The 19,108-nt window shown below is 41.3% G+C and overlaps 1 protein-coding gene across 2 annotated transcripts in view; it reads right to left on the bottom strand.

Annotated features, from left to right (window-relative positions):
* The window catches only part of Cow (Proteoglycan Cow), a 258,438-nt gene that overhangs the window by 176,723 nt on the left and 62,607 nt on the right, over nt 1-19,108 (bottom strand). Inside the window, exon 2 of one of the 2 annotated variants that reach the window (XM_076440902.1) lies at nt 6,608-6,649. The exons of the other annotated variant lie outside the window; for it this stretch is intronic. Within the exon in view, the coding sequence (XP_076297017.1) occupies nt 6,608-6,649 (42 nt within the window). The remainder of the gene's footprint in view (nt 1-6,607; nt 6,650-19,108) is intronic. 2 annotated transcript variants of the gene reach the window in all.

The following is a 19,108-nucleotide window of genomic DNA, read 5'->3' as shown; positions in this document are numbered from 1 at the left end:
ACTATGGGAAGAGGTTTAAAATTCGATTACAAGATTTGACGCATACAACAACACGACAAATTAATATAAGCGTGGTCAAAAGAAATGGATTTTATTAATTGCAAGACGCAGAAACTAAATTATTTTTTTTTATCATAGTATTGTAAGAAATATGTTGATTCTTTATAACTCACGTTACGCAGACTCAGTTTTACTGTAGATGCATCAAATCCCCATTAATAATACCACAATAGCAAAGTATGTGGAGGCAATTCTGGTACTTCGCGTCTGTTCTAAATAGATTAGTAAAGTTCCACCGTGGGAATACGGCTGAATGACATGATGTTACAGCAAGTTCTAAAAGGGATGAAACTCTTCGGACCGCAGCTCGATGAAATTTAGCAAACTGATGCACATGGGTAGGTACGGGGTGTATAGAAATTACATGTCGCGACTGTCATAACGAGAGTCTACACCCTCGATTTGGCTGAAATTGATGTAACAGAGCTGCCACAAACTTTACCATGTACTCTTCAAAGTGAAAATGTCAACAACATTTTTACTGCATCACATTCGATTCATTACGAGGATGAGAAATACGAAAGGAAGCATTGATAGTTTCAGAAGAAAAGTGACATAGAATTTATGTACCTAATTATGTAACAAAATATGTTTCTTCTATCGATCGTATTTGCTGATAATAAATTTTTAAATGTTTTCGGCGCAACGGTTCGATCGTTTATTAAGAATAATAAAGCAACTTCGCTAGTAATTGTCAAACAAAATCAACGCGCCCCGAAAACATTAAAAAAAATTTATTATTATGTAACCAACTTAGAAACGTGAAATAATTTGTTGTTATTTAGATACTAGGTTAATTGTCCTGTACATTAGTTGTATTATAAATAGACAGCGGGTCTTTATAACAATTAAAAAACTTCATCATACATTTTTAAGAGAATGAATAAAATGCCATAAAAGAAATGGTTGACCTTTCGACTTTGAAATGAAGCTTGCAGCGTTCTTACATGAATTTCCACCAAACCGGGGTTCCAGTTTTTCTCTACACCCAGTACATGCACGGAAGCGACTGGTGAAGCCATCAGACTCGGATGGAGTCCGAATTCCTTTTGATCGCACCTCGTAATTGAAATGTAGCAACGTCGTGTCGGCCGGAAAGTTTGCCGAGAGCGGAGTCGCAAGAAAACCGGAAGTTGCTCCCGGACGCGTTCGAAGTTTGCCGACGACGGGACGGAAAAACGTCCCTGGAAAGTTTTCCGCATAGATTCGGTCCTGGTCCTCTGTTCGCCTAATTTTTACCCAATTACGTGCGAGAAAGAGAGAGCGGGATAGAGTGTCGCGTCGGTCGTAGACGGCCGAGCGGGTCGCGACTCGTCGTCGCTGCGTAGCCGACGGCAAACCGGAAGCCGTTCGCATAATTGTCCCCCCTGGTTGGCTCATTAATTCTTCGCCTCTGTGCATCCACGAGCCTCGTTAAGCTCTCCTTCATTAGTCGGCGCGCGTTGATCCCCGCGTGCCTCTCCCTCGATCGATCGAGCTTTATAATTGCTGACGAGAGGAGGGACCGTCGATCTTCGTCCTCGCCACTTCCCCCCCCCCCTCCCCTGCCCAACCCCCTTCGCGCAATTATTAATCGCGAGGGTTAAGGAAGCGCCGCGGAATGATTAATTGCGATCCTCCTGGACCCTCCAATCCATCGCCATCGTGGGAGTCGCAAAATGCTCCACGAAATTCCGTGTCTAACATTAGGCTAGGTCAATATTGCCTCGCACTAGGTTTACGGAGCTTTAAACCGGCAATTTTACTATCTACATTTTTAACCATGTATTTTATAGTACAGCGTGACAGTAGAAATAATGGAGTTGAACGTTTCTTATTATAATTCTGTCAAATCGACGAATTTTGAAAGACCAAATGGTAACAACCATAACATAGACCCTTTAGTATTCATATATTTAAGAAGTTTCGAAGTGGCCAACCCTTTGAGCCGATTCAGAGGCTCAAACGTGTTTTGAAATTTTCGGCTGTGGGCCGCAGCTCTTCTGGCGTCATTCGGTCCCACACCCGGCGCAGAGATTTTTTCAGCGACTCGAAACTTTTATGGGGCTGAGCACAGGCCCTGGCCTCCAAAATCGACTAAACTCTGGTGTTCATAGAGTTGAGATCCGGTGAGTACGGCGGCCATTCCGCAGATGTGATGAAACCTGGAAAATGGGATTTGCTACGGTTTTCGTGGATCAAGGGGTCGAAATCAACCAAGAAGTGTATCGACGGGACATTCTCGAAGCCGTCGTACTTCTGTGGGCCCAACTGCACCTCGGCGATCCGGAATGGACGTTACAGCAGGATACCGCGCCGGCCCACAGAGCGAAAACGACTCAGGAGTGGTGCAAAGCCTATTTTCCAGGTTTCATCACATCTGTGGAATGGCCGCCGTACTCACCGAATCTCAACCCGATGGACTACAGCGTGTGGTCGATTTTGGAGGCCGGGGCCTGTGCTCGGTCCCATAAAAATTTGGAGTCATTGAAAAAATCTCTGTACCAGGAGTGGGACCGAATGACGCCAGAAGAGCTGCGGCCCATTGCCGAAAATCTCAAGACACGTTTGAGCCTCTGTATCGGCGCAAAGGGTGGCCATTGCGAAACTTCTTAAATACACGGTGTCCCAGAATTCGTGAAAATCCCGAAAGGGGGTGGTTCCTGAGATCATTTCAAGCGACATTTTCCTTTGCAAAAATGTTATCCGCGGCTTTGTTTAGGAGTTATTAACGAAAAACACGGACCAATCAGAGCGCGACCTAGACACGAGTTGGGACAGTCGGCCAATAGACAGCTGGCGCGCCGGGCCGACTGTCCCAACTCGTGTCTAGGTCGCGCTCTGATTGGTCCGTGTTTTTCGTTAATAACTCCTAAACAAAGCCGCGGATAACATTTTTGCAAAGGAAAATGTCGCTTGAAATGATCTCAGGAACCACCCCCTTTCGGGATTTTCACGAATTTTGGGACACCCTGTATATGAATACTAAAGGTCTATGTTATGGTTGTTACCATTTGGTTTTTCAAAATTCGTCGATTTGACAGAATTATAATAAGAAATGATTAACTCCGTTATTTCTTGTCACCCTGTAGATGATATTGGTAGCAGCAAAAACGGCTGCTCATTACCTTTCTCCTACGAATTATGATGTACATATTTGGTATGTAATTCAGGAGATTTGTACCCGGCGCAGATCGAAGTTTCGAATCTCTAGGATCAATAGTTGAGGAGTTATGGTCGCTTAAAGTTGAGCATATTTCCAGTGTTTTTAAAGGTAAGAGCGTCGCCATATTGGTTTGTAGTGACTGTCACACTTAGTCGCTTACTGAGTTGGGTAAGATTAGGTCGAGGGAGAGAGGAAGGTAAGCGGCTGGCGGTCGTTACTGCAAACCAATATGGCGGCGCTCTTACTTGTCAAAACCACTGCAGATTGCTCAACTTTAAGCAAGCATATCTCTTGAACCATTGATCCTAGAGGATCGAAACTTCGAATCTACTGGATTACATGCCAAATACATCATAATTGGTAGGAGAAAGGTACTGACTTTGAGTCCGGTAAAGTATTAGAACGTGGAGTTAACGCTAAACCTACCACTGCCGGTCAAATGACTGTTCTTATATTTTTCATTCCGCAATTAATAAAATTTTGAAGTTGCTTATCTGGAACTTGAGTCCCTAAATCTATTTATCCAAGACCACATTGCAATAAAAATTGCACAAAATCTAAATAAATAGAATTTTGTCGTTCTTGTAAGCAGAAACACATTTTAATCGCTTTTAGTGCTCGGTAGGTTTAGTGTTAAAATTATACACCATAAATAAATCCTTACGCAAAATAAAAATTGTCCAGGTGTCGCGCAATGTAACCGGTGTTGTTAGAGCACCAGTTTTGCGATAGTAATTAATGGCGGTTCTTTGTCAGCGATAACGGAAATTGACTTATTCGATGCAACGGTCGACGCGACGTTGCCGTTCGCTGATGAAATTTAATAGAATGTTTATTACCGGTAATTCGATGGAGGATTTAGGGGAGGGATCCTGGTGAGAATATCAATTCGGTCGTACTACCAACCCCCGCAAAAAAATATTTCACGGGAATTTCTATAAACACACGGCTGTGTGGTAGTTTCGCGGTCGAATTTTAAGCGGCCGCACACCGCCGACCAGATATTCGGCAATAATGCACGTTGCCGAACAACGTTGCACAATATCGCATAACGTCGCGCCTGGAATTCGCCTGGCAAGCCGTTCCACAGGCGATACGTGACCAGCGATCGCGATTAATGAAATTCGACTGCGTTTAAACGAGCCGGCCTCGTTTTATCTTATTTACAGTTGTTCGCTTCGGACCAATTCCTGATGAAATATTCGGAGTGTCATCGAAAACAACTCGATTTTCTTGTCAGAGTCGCCGGATGAGGGGAGGGAGCACGAATCCAGGGGAAATAGTTACCCTCTCTCTTGTGACGAAACGCGTCACGTGACCGAGCCACGAAATAAAAATTGTTTCCGTTAATTGGAAAACGTAGAAACCAAACAGGAATTTATTTCTCGTTTTAGTAGTTTTATTGCATATGTAAACCACAGTAATATTATTATTTACTGTGTAATCATTTTATTGACTTAAATATTATTGACTGTGTTAATATTATTATTATAGTAATATTTTTAATATCAGACCATACAACTTTGATGTTTTTGAAGAGTTAAAACAATTAATTGACTACATGACATGAAAACGAAATTTTGGAGAAATTGCCATTAGTCGGAATTACAAAATAAAATTATAAAAATTGTTGTTTACAAATTTTTTATGTGGACCAATATAGAAAATTTAAGAAATCGAGGGGAAATAGTCACCCTCTCTCCGCCAGTAACGGATTAGTCACGTGACGTTGTGACGAAACGCGTCACGTGACCGGGCCACGAAATAAAAATTGTTTCCGTTAATTGCAAGGCGTTTTAATAGTATTATTGCATAAGTGAACCACAGTAATATTATTACTAATTTTAATTTTAATTATTATTAATAGTAATTATTATTAATTTTAATTATTATTAATATTATTACTGTGGTATTATTATTATAGCAATATTTTTAATATCAGACCATACAACTTTGATGTTTTTGAGAAGTTAGAACAATTAATTGACTACATGACATGAAAAAGAAATTTTGGAGAAATCGCGATTAGTCGGAATTACAAAGAAAGTTATAAAAATTGTTGTTTACGAATTTTTTATGTGGGCCAATATAGAAAATTTAAGAAATACGTTTTGTAAATCTGTGTGTCGATTATACGTATTCTGAAAATTTCATCAAAATCTGTAGATTTTGAACAGGCATTGAAAAATTAAATTAAAAATCGTGAAGAAAACTGCGAATTTCACAATCTTTAAACGTTTGTAACCTGCTGCAACGTTGACCGATTTGGATGAAATTTTCAGAATACGTATAATTGACACAGATCTACAAGATGTATTTGTTAAATTTTCAATATAGGCCCCCATAAAAAAGTTGTAAACATAAACTGCTAATTGCTCTAACTTCTCGAAAAATATCCTAATTCTTTGATCCGACATTAAAAAGCGATCGTCCTTTTAAAAGCGTCCGAATATTACTCTGATTCTACATAAAGAAACCGTTCATAACTGGCAACTACATGCCGTAACAAGTGCGGAGCATTTTTATCTGGCATAAAGGCCCGTTGGTGTAGTCGTAAACAATTTCTCTGTAGCAGCGATACAGTGTTGGAGCACGGTAAGCTTACTGGCAATAATTCGCCAGTAAGAGAACGCCGCAGCTGTTTCTCGTCTCGCGTTGGGAAAAGGAAGAGGCGTTTCGCGAAAAGTTGCTCTCGCAGTTTTGAGGAACGGGCCTCTCGCGGACGGAATGAAAGATTCAATAGAAACGTAGAAAGAGAGAGAGAGATAGAGAGAGGGTTGATCGATAAATTTTCCGGGGCGTACACGATTTGCAATGGATGAGGGACTCGATCGCCGCCATATTTCCCCGCGAAATGTTTCCCACGTGTTCGAGGCCCGCAACTTCTAGGCGGCTAGCATCCCCTCGATAAAACTTTTAATAAGTTCCCGTCGGCGAATACACGTCGCTGACTCCCGACGGAGCCACCAACCCCACGCTCATGCTTCCGCCATTACGCTGCGTACACACCCCTGTCCCGGAGTCGTCCTCCGGGATAACAAATAACTTGTCATTTAAATTTTTAGTTAAATGATTATTTATTTAAATAGATTCATTTATTGACCAACACTGTGTGCTTATACCATAATTCTTTTAGAAATGGGTTGAGCTTACCCCCTCTCCCTCTCTCTCTGCCAGTACCGGACTAGTCACGTGACGCTGTGACGCACACACGTCACGTGATCGGGCGGAATAGTGGGGGATAGCGTCGTAGAAGGGGAAGATAGAGTGAGGACACTTAATCAGGCGACTCTGCGAGCGACTTCGGTTTTTCTGCGAAGCTGGAAGGATTAATTAACCGAGAACTAATCCTTTTTACGGAAAAACTGAAGGAGTAAACATAAAATGGACAGTCAAACTCACGGTTCCTGGATCCAGCAATAGGGTAGACCCAAAGGCACTCACCTGAAACAGAAAATTAAAGAATGTTATTGGAAATTCATTCGAGTCATCCGGAATTCCTGCTAATTCTCCTACTAATCAGAGATTCCTGCACTCGTTAATTACGCCAATGTGTAGACCTTCATTAATCGATTAAAATTGTAACCAAGATTGATTGATTAATGTGTACGATTAAAAGAAGTAATTATTGAAAAATGGACGATTGATTCAATCGATTGATGAAGTTAATCGTCAATCGTTGATTACAAGAAGAAATCATCGAAAAATCCGAGACTGATTCAGTCGATTGATAAAGTCAATCGTCAATCGTTGATTAAAAAAGGAAATCATCGAAAAAACATAAAAGCACGTAAAAAGGGTTTGCATTATAGACCGCATCTAATCTCAATACACATTTTTTTTCATTCATACATATTTTTCATTCATACATATAGTATTTGATTCCGTATTTCATTTCGAAATTTCAGCAGTTAATTATTGATCAATTATCCAATCGACGATTACGATTGAGAAGAATGTAATCGTTAACCGCAATTAACGACTAAAGTAGGAGTTTAATAGTTAATTGCGTTGAACGATTCAAGTAGAAATTTATTCGTCAATCGTTGATTAAATTTTTGCCCAACTCTGCTACACGGAGATACTGATCCGTGGACCACTATCTCACCTATCGTCACCAAGGACCACTTTGCACGAAAGAGCCACTTGTAACTACGTAGCTAACTCGTTGGTCTTTTGACACCGCTTCGAAGCGTTTAGAAAATTAACTGTTCACGTTCACGACGCAAAAACGTTTACCACTGCTTCGAGTTAACGCCGATTTCTGCATTTATGGTAAACATGAGTAGGTATTTAAAACAGACGAGAATTTCAAATTCATTGTATTAATTCTGGCTTATCAAAATTGCTAAAAGAAGAAAGGGGTTCCTGTTCGTTGCAATCGATGCAAACAATTTTGATCATGCATAAAAATAGGTGGATATCATTTGAAACGTAAGAACGTCCATTATTTACAATTCATTCAAATTGTTAAAGACAAAGATTTTTATATGATTTCTGAATGTCGTAATTAACGAATAAAATTTCTGTTTCGCAGGAAAAACCGCAATCTAGTAATTAATAATGTATAATCAACGAATTTCGTCCAGCTTCTCGCGATTTAGAAAAATCGTGATCGAAGGAAGGGCAAGAAAATGGACCGGGTAACCGGCACACGTAGCCCCCGTGATAATTGGGAGCGTGGAGGGGGAAGGCCGGTGAATGCAGCCGTAGAGCAAATGCACGCAGGACGTGCTGAGAATCGCGGATCCACCAGAGGATGCACGCTGCACGCGCTGCAACTCTCCGAGAGAGCCGGAGCCGTCGAACAAACAGCCGGAATTCGTTGTGTTAAGGCGGTCCCTGACTCCGGGGGAGCTAATGTGTTTACAGATCCGCCAATTGTAAACTAAAACCGCAACGGGAACGCGGCTCTGGCTACACCTGCAGCCCTCGAACATAGTATTCCCCTGTTGCGCGTTACCAACAAGGTACACGCTCGGCGAAACACGGAGCTCTCCACGTCGTTAAGCCTTCTAATGCCTCGGAATTCTTCCTCTGGCCAAGCAAATGCAGTCCAGACCCACGCAACACCCGCAGGGTCCATCGATCTCGCTGGGATTCCACCTCGGAGATCGATCTCGATGCTCTGGATGCGTTTTCTCTCGCGATCTTCGGTTTGGCATGTAGTCTAGTCAATGAATGCTCCTTTTTTCGGTTTTCCGCTTATATCTCGGAAACTATGTGTCCTAGCGATAAGACCATTATATACGAAATTAAAGCTGACAAAATGTGCCGTAAGATTGATTCCATTCAGTTGTTTGCTATCTCGCATAGTATCCGAGATATCCGCTCTCAAAGTTCACTAATTGTGAAAAAGAAGAGCCTTATTTGACTAGCTAACTTTTCAGCACAATTAGTGAACTTTGAGCGCAGATATCTCGGAAACAATGCGTCCTAGCGATAAGATCATTCTATACAAAATTAAATCTGACAAAACGTGCCATAAGATCGATTCCATTCAGTTTTGCGCTATCTCGCATAGTTTCCGAAATATCCGCGCTCAAAGTTCACTAATTGTGAAAAAGAAGAGCCTTATTTGACTAGCTAACTTTTCAGCACAATTAGTGAACTTTGAGCGCGGATATCTCGGAAACTATGCGAAATAGCGAAAAACTGAATCGAATCAATCTTGTGGCACATTTCGTCATCTTCAATTTTATATAGAATGGTCTTATCGCTAGAACGCACAGTTTCCGAGATATAAACGGAAAACCGAAAAAGGTGCTTCCCTAGGGTTGCGATGAAACTTCCCTCCACACAAAATAATTTTTTAAAAAAGTGACCAATGATTCTTCCAAGAGAAGGAATTCAGATCGGACTAGAGAGAAGAATACGTAATTGTTTGCCATATGCAGACGGTAATTATATCCGAAAGAAAGATTACAAGCCTAGGAGGATACTTGAAAGGAACCCGCTGTCTCGAACGCGAGGAAAAATAAAATTCGCGATATGGAACGGAAAAGGAACAGTCAATTGCAGGAACGCAGCCGTGAATGTAACCGTAATTATATTACTCGATCCAGCGAGGAGAAAAACAGAGTTCGATATTGTAGGGGGTTGCGAGGGAAATCGGCTGGTGCATTCTGCACCGATGCAACGAAGCTACGCGACGGACGAAATGTTCGCTGGTGTCGAGTCGGGTCAGGTCGGGTCGAGTTGGTTCGCGCGTGTACAGAGAGAGAGAGGGAGAGAGAGGGAGAGCATCGGCCGCATTGTGCGCATAGGTGCGATGCACTTTTGCGGACGTGCCGCATCCCCCATTGTTGTGCCGGCAGCATGGACACGGATTCACCGCGTTTCACGGCGAAAGTAGACACACGGAAAAAGAGATAGAGGATGGGAAAAGAGGGTAGAAAGACCGCCCGACAGACGAAAGAGAAGAAGAAGAAGAGGACACAGAGAGAGAGAGAGAGAGAGAGAGAGAGAGAGAGAGAGAGAGAGAGAGAGAGAGAGAGCAGCCCTGGCCTACATAATCCGCGGACAGAAGAATTCCCGCGTGTTATACATACGACACCCAGGATTCCACTTTTCTTTCCCCTGAATTCCGGCACCGTGCTCTCGCGAGCGACGGACCGCTTTTTCACGCAAAGCTAGTTTCCTCGGTCGCTTCCCATTTTACTCCGACCCACCCGCTGGATTATAAACACGCTGACTAATAGCGGCACGGACACACCTTCGCCAAAGCGTAATGGCAGAGACCTAGATACTAACCAGGGAGCTACGAGGACAGAGACCTGCTCAACCACCCGACATTTTCGATGACTTAACCCTGAAGCCGCACCCTACTTCCTCGTACTGTATTAATTAGTACATTGTTTGTAGTATAAAGGTGAAATTTGTTTCTCGATCGAAATTGAAATATATGAATTTATGATTTCGCCGCCAGAGGTTCGATCAATTATAAAGAGACAGCAAATGTGCAATTATTTGAACGTTTAATGCCCTCGGAAATTGATATTGTTTCTCCATAAAACCTTTTAACCTCTCATTCACCCCTATAGAGTTTTAATTTTATGTCATGCCGCCATCTTAGATTTCAAAACCCCCTTTCACCCCCTTAGGGGATCAATTTTTTAAAATGCCGAAACAGGTGTTTGATTAATTATATCAAAGAGCATTAAGACCAAGTATGAAGTAAATTCGACCACGAACAAAATATTCCTCATACGACATTTTTGGGGCTGACGACGTTTCAATCACTGTACCTGTAATCTTACTATTTCATGCCAGTATTACTATATCTTACGTTCCATTTAAGAAAGACTAAAAAGTAGAAAGTGAAAAAATATATAAAAAAAAACTTTTTAAAAACCACGCTTATATTAAAATGCACTAAAAAGGAGAAAATAATTGTTTTAGACATTGGTGACTATAAATAAAAGCGAGGAGCGCCCACGAAGACTACGTCAACATAGTTAAGCGCTCCACGCTTTTATTTATAGTCACCAATGTCTAAAAAAATTATTTTCTCCTTTTTAAAGCATTTTAATATAAGCGTGGTTCTTTTAAAGTTCCTTTTATATATTTCTTTAAACAATGTAAACAATATTTCGCGAATGGTACAGCAATTTTTGAGTCGCTCCACAATCGACGCAGAATATTTTTATTTTGCCGAAAGATATCCGCAGTCCAATTGTGAGTAACGCTTGAACCAACATCAACGAACAGTGAATTCCCGGAATAACGAATTTACATCCGCGCCACGTGTTTTCCTTGTTTATTATTCCCGTGATTACAACTCGAGTCGGAAACTATTTGCACCGTTTAATTGGGTGAGCGCCGGGGGATAAAATAGAATTTCGAGGTATAAAAACGAAGCCAACGGGATTGTATCTCGTGGAGCGAGCTGCTTATCGGAGTATTAATTTAACGTAATGTATCATCGGGACTCGATTCCGTTAACGGTGGGCCCGTTAATCGCTCCGTATAATCTGAACCTTGCCAATTCGACATGTATAGAGATCCCTCGGATCCGGTCCCGTCGTTATCGTTCTGTGTAACGTTGCTGATATTAACGGCGAATTTATATTTCGAGTTCTAGATAAATTTACGGTGATTTACGGCCCCGGCGTGCCCCGCTTTTCTCGACGGGGCGCGACGCGACCTCCGTCACGTTATTCCGTTATAAATACGCGGCTCGATTCGATGATCGCGTTAATTAATTTGTCCATTTGCTCGTTTGTCTGCTTCGCGTCCCTTGGTCGCGCAATTAATCACGGAAATGTTTAACATAATTCGCTGGCTGTCGCCGCCACCGCGTAACGCTTTCAGATGGTGGCCGTTAATGGGTCCCTTTTGCCAAATCGTCAACGAGTTTCACATATTTTGCAAATTTTCCAACAGATTTCTGCATCCATCCAGGTGAATATTTGTTGTCGACAGAACTGCGCGAGATCCCTACCTCGGGACCACTTGTGGGAACAGATCTGGCCGGTCGGGCGGAACCCGGAAGTACTTCGGGACTAGGTATTTAGATTTGTTAAATGACTAGGTATTTGGATTTGTTAAATTACTAGGTATTTAGATTTGTTAAATGACTAGGTATTTGGATTTGTTAAATGACTAGGTATTTAGATTTGTTAAATAACTAGGTATTTGGATTTGTTAAATGACTAGGTATTTAGATTTGTTAAATGACTATGGCTTCAGATTTTTACTCTTGAAGGATTCTCTAATTCCCCAGTATTTCGAGACTAGGTATTTAGATTTGTTAAAAATGACTATGGCTTCAAAATTTTTATTTTTGAAGGATTCTCACATTCCCCAGTATTTCGGGACTAGGTATTTAGATTTGTTAAAAATGACTATGGCTTCAGATTTTTACTTTTGAAGGATTCTCAAATTTCCCAATATTAAGAGACTAGGTATTTAAATTTGCTAAATATAACTATAGCTTCAGATTTATATTTTTGGAGGATTCCCTAATTCGCCAGTATTTCGAGACTAGGTATTTAGGTTTGTTAAATATGACTATGACTTCAGATGTGTATTTTTATAGGATTCTCAAATTCCCAGGACTTAGGGACTAGGTACTTAAATTTGCTAAATATGAATATGGCTTTAGATTTTTTATTATTGAAGGATTCTCAAATTCCCCAGTATTTCGGGACTAGGTATTTAGATTTGTTAAAAATGACTATGGCTTCAGATTTTTATTTTTGAAGGATTCTCAAATTCCCAGGACTTACGGACTAGGTATTTAAATTTGCTAAATATGACTATGGCTTCAGATTTTTATTTTTGGAGGATTCTCTAACTTCCCAGTATTTCGAGACTAGGTATTTACGTTTGTTAAATATAACTATGACTTCAGATTTTTATTTTTCAAGGATTCTCTAATTCCCCAGTATTTCGAGACTAATTGTAAGTATTTAGGTTTGTTAAACATGATTATAGCTCCAGATTTTTTTTGTTCGTGAAGGATTCTCAAATTCCTCAGTATAAAATAATATTTCCCGATATTTTCGAGACCCAAAACACTTTCGGGACGCGCGCAAGCCCGAAAAAATCCTCGGCCCGGTCCGACCCAATATTTTCGGGTTCTCACAGCCGAGTCCATTTCCTGCAAAGAACTCCATTCTCCATCACAGTTCGGGAAATGTCAGCGTGTTTCGATCAGGCCGATCCGAACAATCCCATGTTCGTAACGCGGTGGATCCGGCTGTCCGGACAGAAATTGGACGCGAAATGGTAGAAATGAAAAAGATTTCGTTATTCCGGCGGCGCAGGCACTCGTTAACTTCCATTGTTTCCGTCTTCCGCTGATGCGGGGATGTCCGCGGCTGGAATTGCACGATGGTGGCCGGGAATTCGCGTGAGCTCGGAACTCGCTAATTTCTTCGAAACGCGACCAGGACACGTCCACGTTTTCTTCGGCGTGGCCGTGCCCCCCTTTTTCATTTCCTCTAAAACAAAACGGACGTTCAGGTCACCTCGACTATCTAAAGCAAAATGGACGTCCAGGTCACCTTTGACTGTCTAAAGCAAAATGGACGTTCAGACCACCCTTTGGCTGTCTAAAGCAAAATGAACATTCAGGTCATCCTTGATTATCTAAATTCTAAAGCAAAATGGACGTTCAGGTCACCTTGACTATCTAAAGTCTAAAGCAAAATGGACATTCAGGTCATCCTTGATTATCTAAATTCTAAAGCAAAATGGACGTTCAGGTCACCTTGATTATCTAAAGTCTAAAGCAAAATGGACATTCAGGTCATCCTTGATTATCTAAATTCTAAAGCAAAATGGACGTTCAGGTCACCTTGATTATCTAAAGTCTAAAGCAAAATGGACATTCAGGTCATCCTTGATTATCTAAATTCTAAAGCAAAATGGACGTTCAGGTCACCTTGATTATCTAAAGTCTAAAGCAAAATGGACATTCAGGTCATCCTTGATTATCTAAAGTCTAAAGCAAAATGGACATTCAGGTCATCCTTGATTATCTAAAGTCTAAAGAAAAATGGACATTCAGGTCATCCTTGATTATCTAAAGTCTAAAGCAAAATGGACATTCAGGTCATCCTTGATTACTTAAAGTCTAAAGCAAAATGGACGTTCAGGTCACCTTTTGACTGTCTAAAGCAAAATGGACATTCAGGTCATCCTTGATTATCTAAAGTCTAAAGCAAAATGGACATTCAGGTCATCCTTGATTATCTAAAGTCTAAAGCAAAATGGACATTCAGGTCATCCTTGATTACTTAAAGTCTAAAGCAAAATGGACATTCAGGTCATCCTTGATTACCTAAAGTCTAAAGCAAAATGGACATTCAGGTCGTCCTTGATTACCTAAAGTCTAAAGCAAAATGGACGTTCAGGTCACCTTGATTACCTAAAGTCTAAAGCAAAATGGACGTTCGGGTCACCTTGATTATCTAAAGTCTAAAGCAAAATGGACATTCAGGTCATCCTTGATTACCTAAAGTCTAAAGCAAAATGGACGTTCTGACCACCTTGATTATCTAAAGCAAAATGGACGTTCAGGTCACCTTGATTATCTGAATCAAAATGGACATTTGGATTGCCTTGACTCCCAGTAGAATTCCGCATCGTCGCGAACGCGAAATCAGCTAACGCCTCGAGCGATTACGCTCGCGGAGGCGAGGAAAAAAAATTATTATTTATTGCGCGATTAACTTTTGCGGCGCAAACCGCACGCGTCCCTCTGTCCCCCTGTTCCTCTTACTGTTTTCACCGTGGGAGGTGATTGATGAACCGAACGGTGACATTCTACTGCATTCTTCGCTTTATTGATCATCGCAACGCGTGTTTGCGTCGAGGCGCGAGCGTCCACGGATATGCGAAGTATCCTGTCACCGGTGACGACAGAGTGATATCATTCGATGCCACGGAATAGATTGTCCGACTCGGACCACTGGCTATATCGAAATTCTTCCATTATTGCAAGTTTAACCCTTAGCACTCCAATGGCGACTCTGGGGCGCAAATAAAAATTGATATAGAATTATTCAAAATATTGTTTAGATTATTAAATATATATTTATCTAATTAATTACTAAACATGTAGGTATTGTATGAGGTATTTATACCAATTTCATATGCATGAAATTTCAAAAATCGTAGGAAATGGTAATATTCGAAATCGAAAGAAATGTTTAATTTTCGAGTTGAAATAGCTTGGAGTGCAAAGGGTTAATAAATATGTTTGAAGAAATTGATAAATGAATATGTTTCAAGAAATCGATAAATAAATATGTATCAAGAAATTAATAAATAAATTTGTCTCAAGAAATTGAAAATAAATATGTTTGAAGTAATTCATAAATAAATGTGGTTCAAGAAATCGATAAATAAATATGTATCAAGAAATTAATAAATAAATTTGCCTCAAGAAATTGAAAATAAATATGTTTCAAGTAATTCATAAATAAATATGGTTCAAGAAATCGATAAATAAATATGTATCAAGAAATTAATAAATAAATTTGCCTCAAGAAATTGAAAATAAATATGTTTCAAGTAATTCATAAATAAATATGGTTCAAGAAATCGATAAATAAATATGTATCAAGAAATTAATAAATAAATTGGTTTCAAGGAATTGAAAATAAATATGTTTGAAGAAATGGATCAATAAATATGTATCAAGAAATTGACAAATAAATATGTATCAAGAAATTGACAAATAAATATATATTTGAAGAAATTGATAAATAAATATGTTTCAAAAAATTGATAAAAGATCAAAATAAAAATGTGCTGCACCAATTGCAATAGATGGGAGCCAGGTACACATTTAATTCTTTCTCGAATAATTCGAAAACATTGAAAATAGTGCATCCTTATTATTGCACCAACCCATTTTCATCATAAATGCATAAAATCCGCAGTCTATTGATGTCAAATAAAATCCACGATCATAAGTCTGCAGGACCAACGATGAAGATGTGGTTTTTATTAAACGCAATTCATTATTTCCAAACTAAACAATATTCAACTAAAAATGTGTAGAAATCGCAGGAGTGATAATCTGAAGAGTCCGTCTAAAGATTAAGACAATGTCCAACAAACGCAACAATCCCAAATGTATTTGCGTACACAATGAGAACAGCTCACGCAAGAAACGTCGCGGGTAACTTGCTAATGTATTTGCAACTATACTGCACGGTGATCGCGTGCGAATCGGACGGTTCAAGGCCGTAACAGATTCGCGGAACGTTTCGCAGGGAATCCTCTTTCGCGTCAGTCCTGATCTTTGTCCGAGGCTTGAAACGCGTGACACAGAATGCTCGTTGGCAGAATTCGATTAAAGCCGACGGTAATGGCAACCATACGGGGCTCCGTGCAGCGCGCACGCCTAATCCCTTCTGCCAGCGGAGCAAGGAGGGAAGCCCCTGCAGGTATTTACTTACCTGGTTTGATGTAACCAATAACGTTGACTCTACGGATTCGTTCGCTCGTCAAGAGAGAGAGAGAGAGAGAGAGAGAGGAGAGGGAGAGGAGAGAAAACCTCGGACAAGCACGGTAATGCCGTTTAATTGAATTATGCGCTCGGCGACGGCTGTCCTTGTTCCGCGGAAACGCTGGCCGAGCTTCGCTGCCTAGTAAATTGGGCTTTGCTCGCTCCTGGGTCTCGTTGCCAGGACGACCAAGACGATCCTACCACGAATACCAGGGTTTACTGTCATCCACCGTTCGACTAAAAAATAATTAAAGCCCACCGTAAACCGGGCTCCGCTGGAATTGTACGTTCTCGTTCAAGATCACTTTCCGAACGATTTTCTTGACTACCAGGACAGATATTTGAACGAAATAAAAGCCAAACACTAGATCCATGCTGGCCTTACATCGTGGAATTTTTTCGAAATTTTAGGCCACCCCTTAATACTAGAAAAAAATTATGAAATGAGCGAAGACGTGTGTTCCGAACTCCTGAGGTACAAAAACGAGAGCGAAATACCCTCAATTTCGTGAGCGTGTTTCTCGATAGCAATTCGAGATATCCGAACGAAATAAAAAGCAGCAATTAGGTACACGTTTCACCTATTTCGTGTAATTTTTTCAAAATTTTAGGCTACCCCTTGATACTAGAAAAAAATCATTGAACAAAGACGTTTCATCCGAACTCCTGAGGTGTGAAAAACGAGAGCAAACAACCCTCAACTTTGTGAGCGCGTTTCTCGATAGCAATTCGAGATATCCGAACGAAATAAAAAGCAACAATTAGGTACACATCTCGCCTATCTCGTCTAATTTTTCGAAATGTTTTTTCAAGAAACACATAATCCTATAACAAACAGCGTGGAAAACCGCCCGAATTAAACATCAAACGCCAAATACGGATTACCTCTGCTTCGCATAAAAGCAATTTTTTCCTTGAGCCCTTAATATCCGAAAAAAAATGGCTGACTCTCGAATCTCCCGGTTTCCCGGCGTAATCCTGGGAAAAATCAAAGAAGCCACGGCAATTCAGCGTCGCGGCGCCTCGCTCGAAGACAAAGCGCGTCTCTCGGTTGTCTCGGTTCTCGGGAGATAAATTAATCAGACTGCAGGAGCTATGCGGCAGGAGAGATGCGCGCAGAAAACGGTGTAGGCACTGGTAGATACGGGGGCGGTCGGGAGGAAGAGAAGAACTTGTTACGAATGCATCAGCAGAGAGCGAGTCGGTGTCGTCGGGACAACGAGTGGAGCCGGTGGCTCTCGAAAAATTGAAAAGAACCATTTGAACGGTTGCATCTTTGACAACTCTCGACCTTGGAGCTCTGCCTAACCGGCCCGGCCCGCGCCGTTCGCGTTCTCTCGCGTTTTCAGTTGTTCCGCAGACACGTCTCCGCATCCGACGACCTTCTGCAACTCGCCTGGAAAGTTTCTCGCATTCTTCTCGCGCCCGTTTTTCATCGGTCTATGTCCGGGCCGCGTCTCGTTTCGTTGACGTCTTCCTGCGCCTTTCTGGCTGCCGGCCCGGCCGACTCTTCGTTATCGATTCGCGGAAAACCTCCTCCGCCGTTTCATCTCAACCCCCACCCCTTCGCCCCTTTCCCTTTCTGTTCTTCTCTTGCTCTCTTTCTCTCTCCCGTTTTCGCCTTGCCTGTCCAGCTCGCCTTGTCTCTATGTCTGTTGCGCAACCAGCCAGCAAAAATCTGTCTAGAAATTCCTCATACTCGAGATCCTTCGTCAAGGGGGTAGACTCGTTTCCAGGATTGCAAGGGTGCCGGATGCGCCCTCTCAGTTCTCGATAATGCAAAGGTTTTTCAGCAATCAAAGGCGCTAGAGAAAACATCAACCAAGGCCGCAATCGTCCACAAAAGTCCTGTTTTTACGTTTACGAGGTGTAATTTGCATTATTCGGCAGCGTGTAGCTGTCGCAGCTTTATGAAAATAACTACATGAGCAGCTTTAGGCTTCCGATTAATGTTAATTACCCCTTTAACGTAAAAATAGGACTTTTGAGGGCGATCGCGGCCTAGATTGATCTGTTATCTAGCGCTTTTGACTACTGAAAAACCACATCCTTACATTATCGAGAAATGAGAAGGGGTATCCCGCACCCTTGCAATCCTGAAAAAACGAGTCTACCCCCTTGCGGTATTTGAACTTTAACGAGTCACACTCGTCATGAAGGTTTTAAACAAAGTCTAACAAATATATGAATGTTACGCCATTCTTTTTAAATGAAATACAATTTGATTCGTTTATAATCAATATTTAAGCATTAAAATAGATGTACACATACGAAAAATATAAATTTTCTTGCCTCTTTTGCGACATTTTTGGGGATAAAGAAGTGTTAATTGCTGTAACTGTAAAGAAAATGATACTGCAAGGGGTTAAGTCCCGTTTCGATGCAAACGGAGCCCTCCTGCTGACTGAAAGCGTCGGGAAAAATGCCGCACACTGAGAACAACAGAGAGAGTGTCAAGAGAGGCGGAGAGAGGGACATAGAGGGTTCCGTAACAACCACCTCTGTCGACTCAATGTCCAGCCTGCCAACTACACCGAATCCAATCGGATTGGTCGTTAGACCGCCCGCTTACTCCTTCAGAGGCCGAGGATAATTAAATCAGCCCGTGTCCGACCGAACAGAACATTCATTCCGAGCCGACAAGCTTGAAAACTGAATTTCGAGTCGAGTCGACGCGTCAGGCACCGTGTAATCGATACCGGAAATTTCGACTTCTCGGTTTTTGGTTTCTCGATTCGATCTCGGCTTTGCTGAATACTCGGGGACGAGCGAATATCCGAACGAAATGAAAAGCAAATATTAACACCATGCCGACGTAACATCGTAAAATTTTTTTAAAATTTTAGGCTATCCCTTGGTGTTAGAAAAAAATTATTGAACTAAGACCGAACTCCTGGAGTGAAGACACGAGAACGAACTACCCTCCACTTTATGAG

Source organism: Lasioglossum baleicum, chromosome 16, assembly GCF_051020765.1.
Source record: "Lasioglossum baleicum chromosome 16, iyLasBale1, whole genome shotgun sequence".
Classification (NCBI taxonomy): Eukaryota; Metazoa; Arthropoda; class Insecta; order Hymenoptera; family Halictidae; genus Lasioglossum; species Lasioglossum baleicum.
The sequence above is the reverse complement of the archived record's forward strand: the minus strand, read 5'-3'. Positions and strand labels throughout refer to the sequence as shown.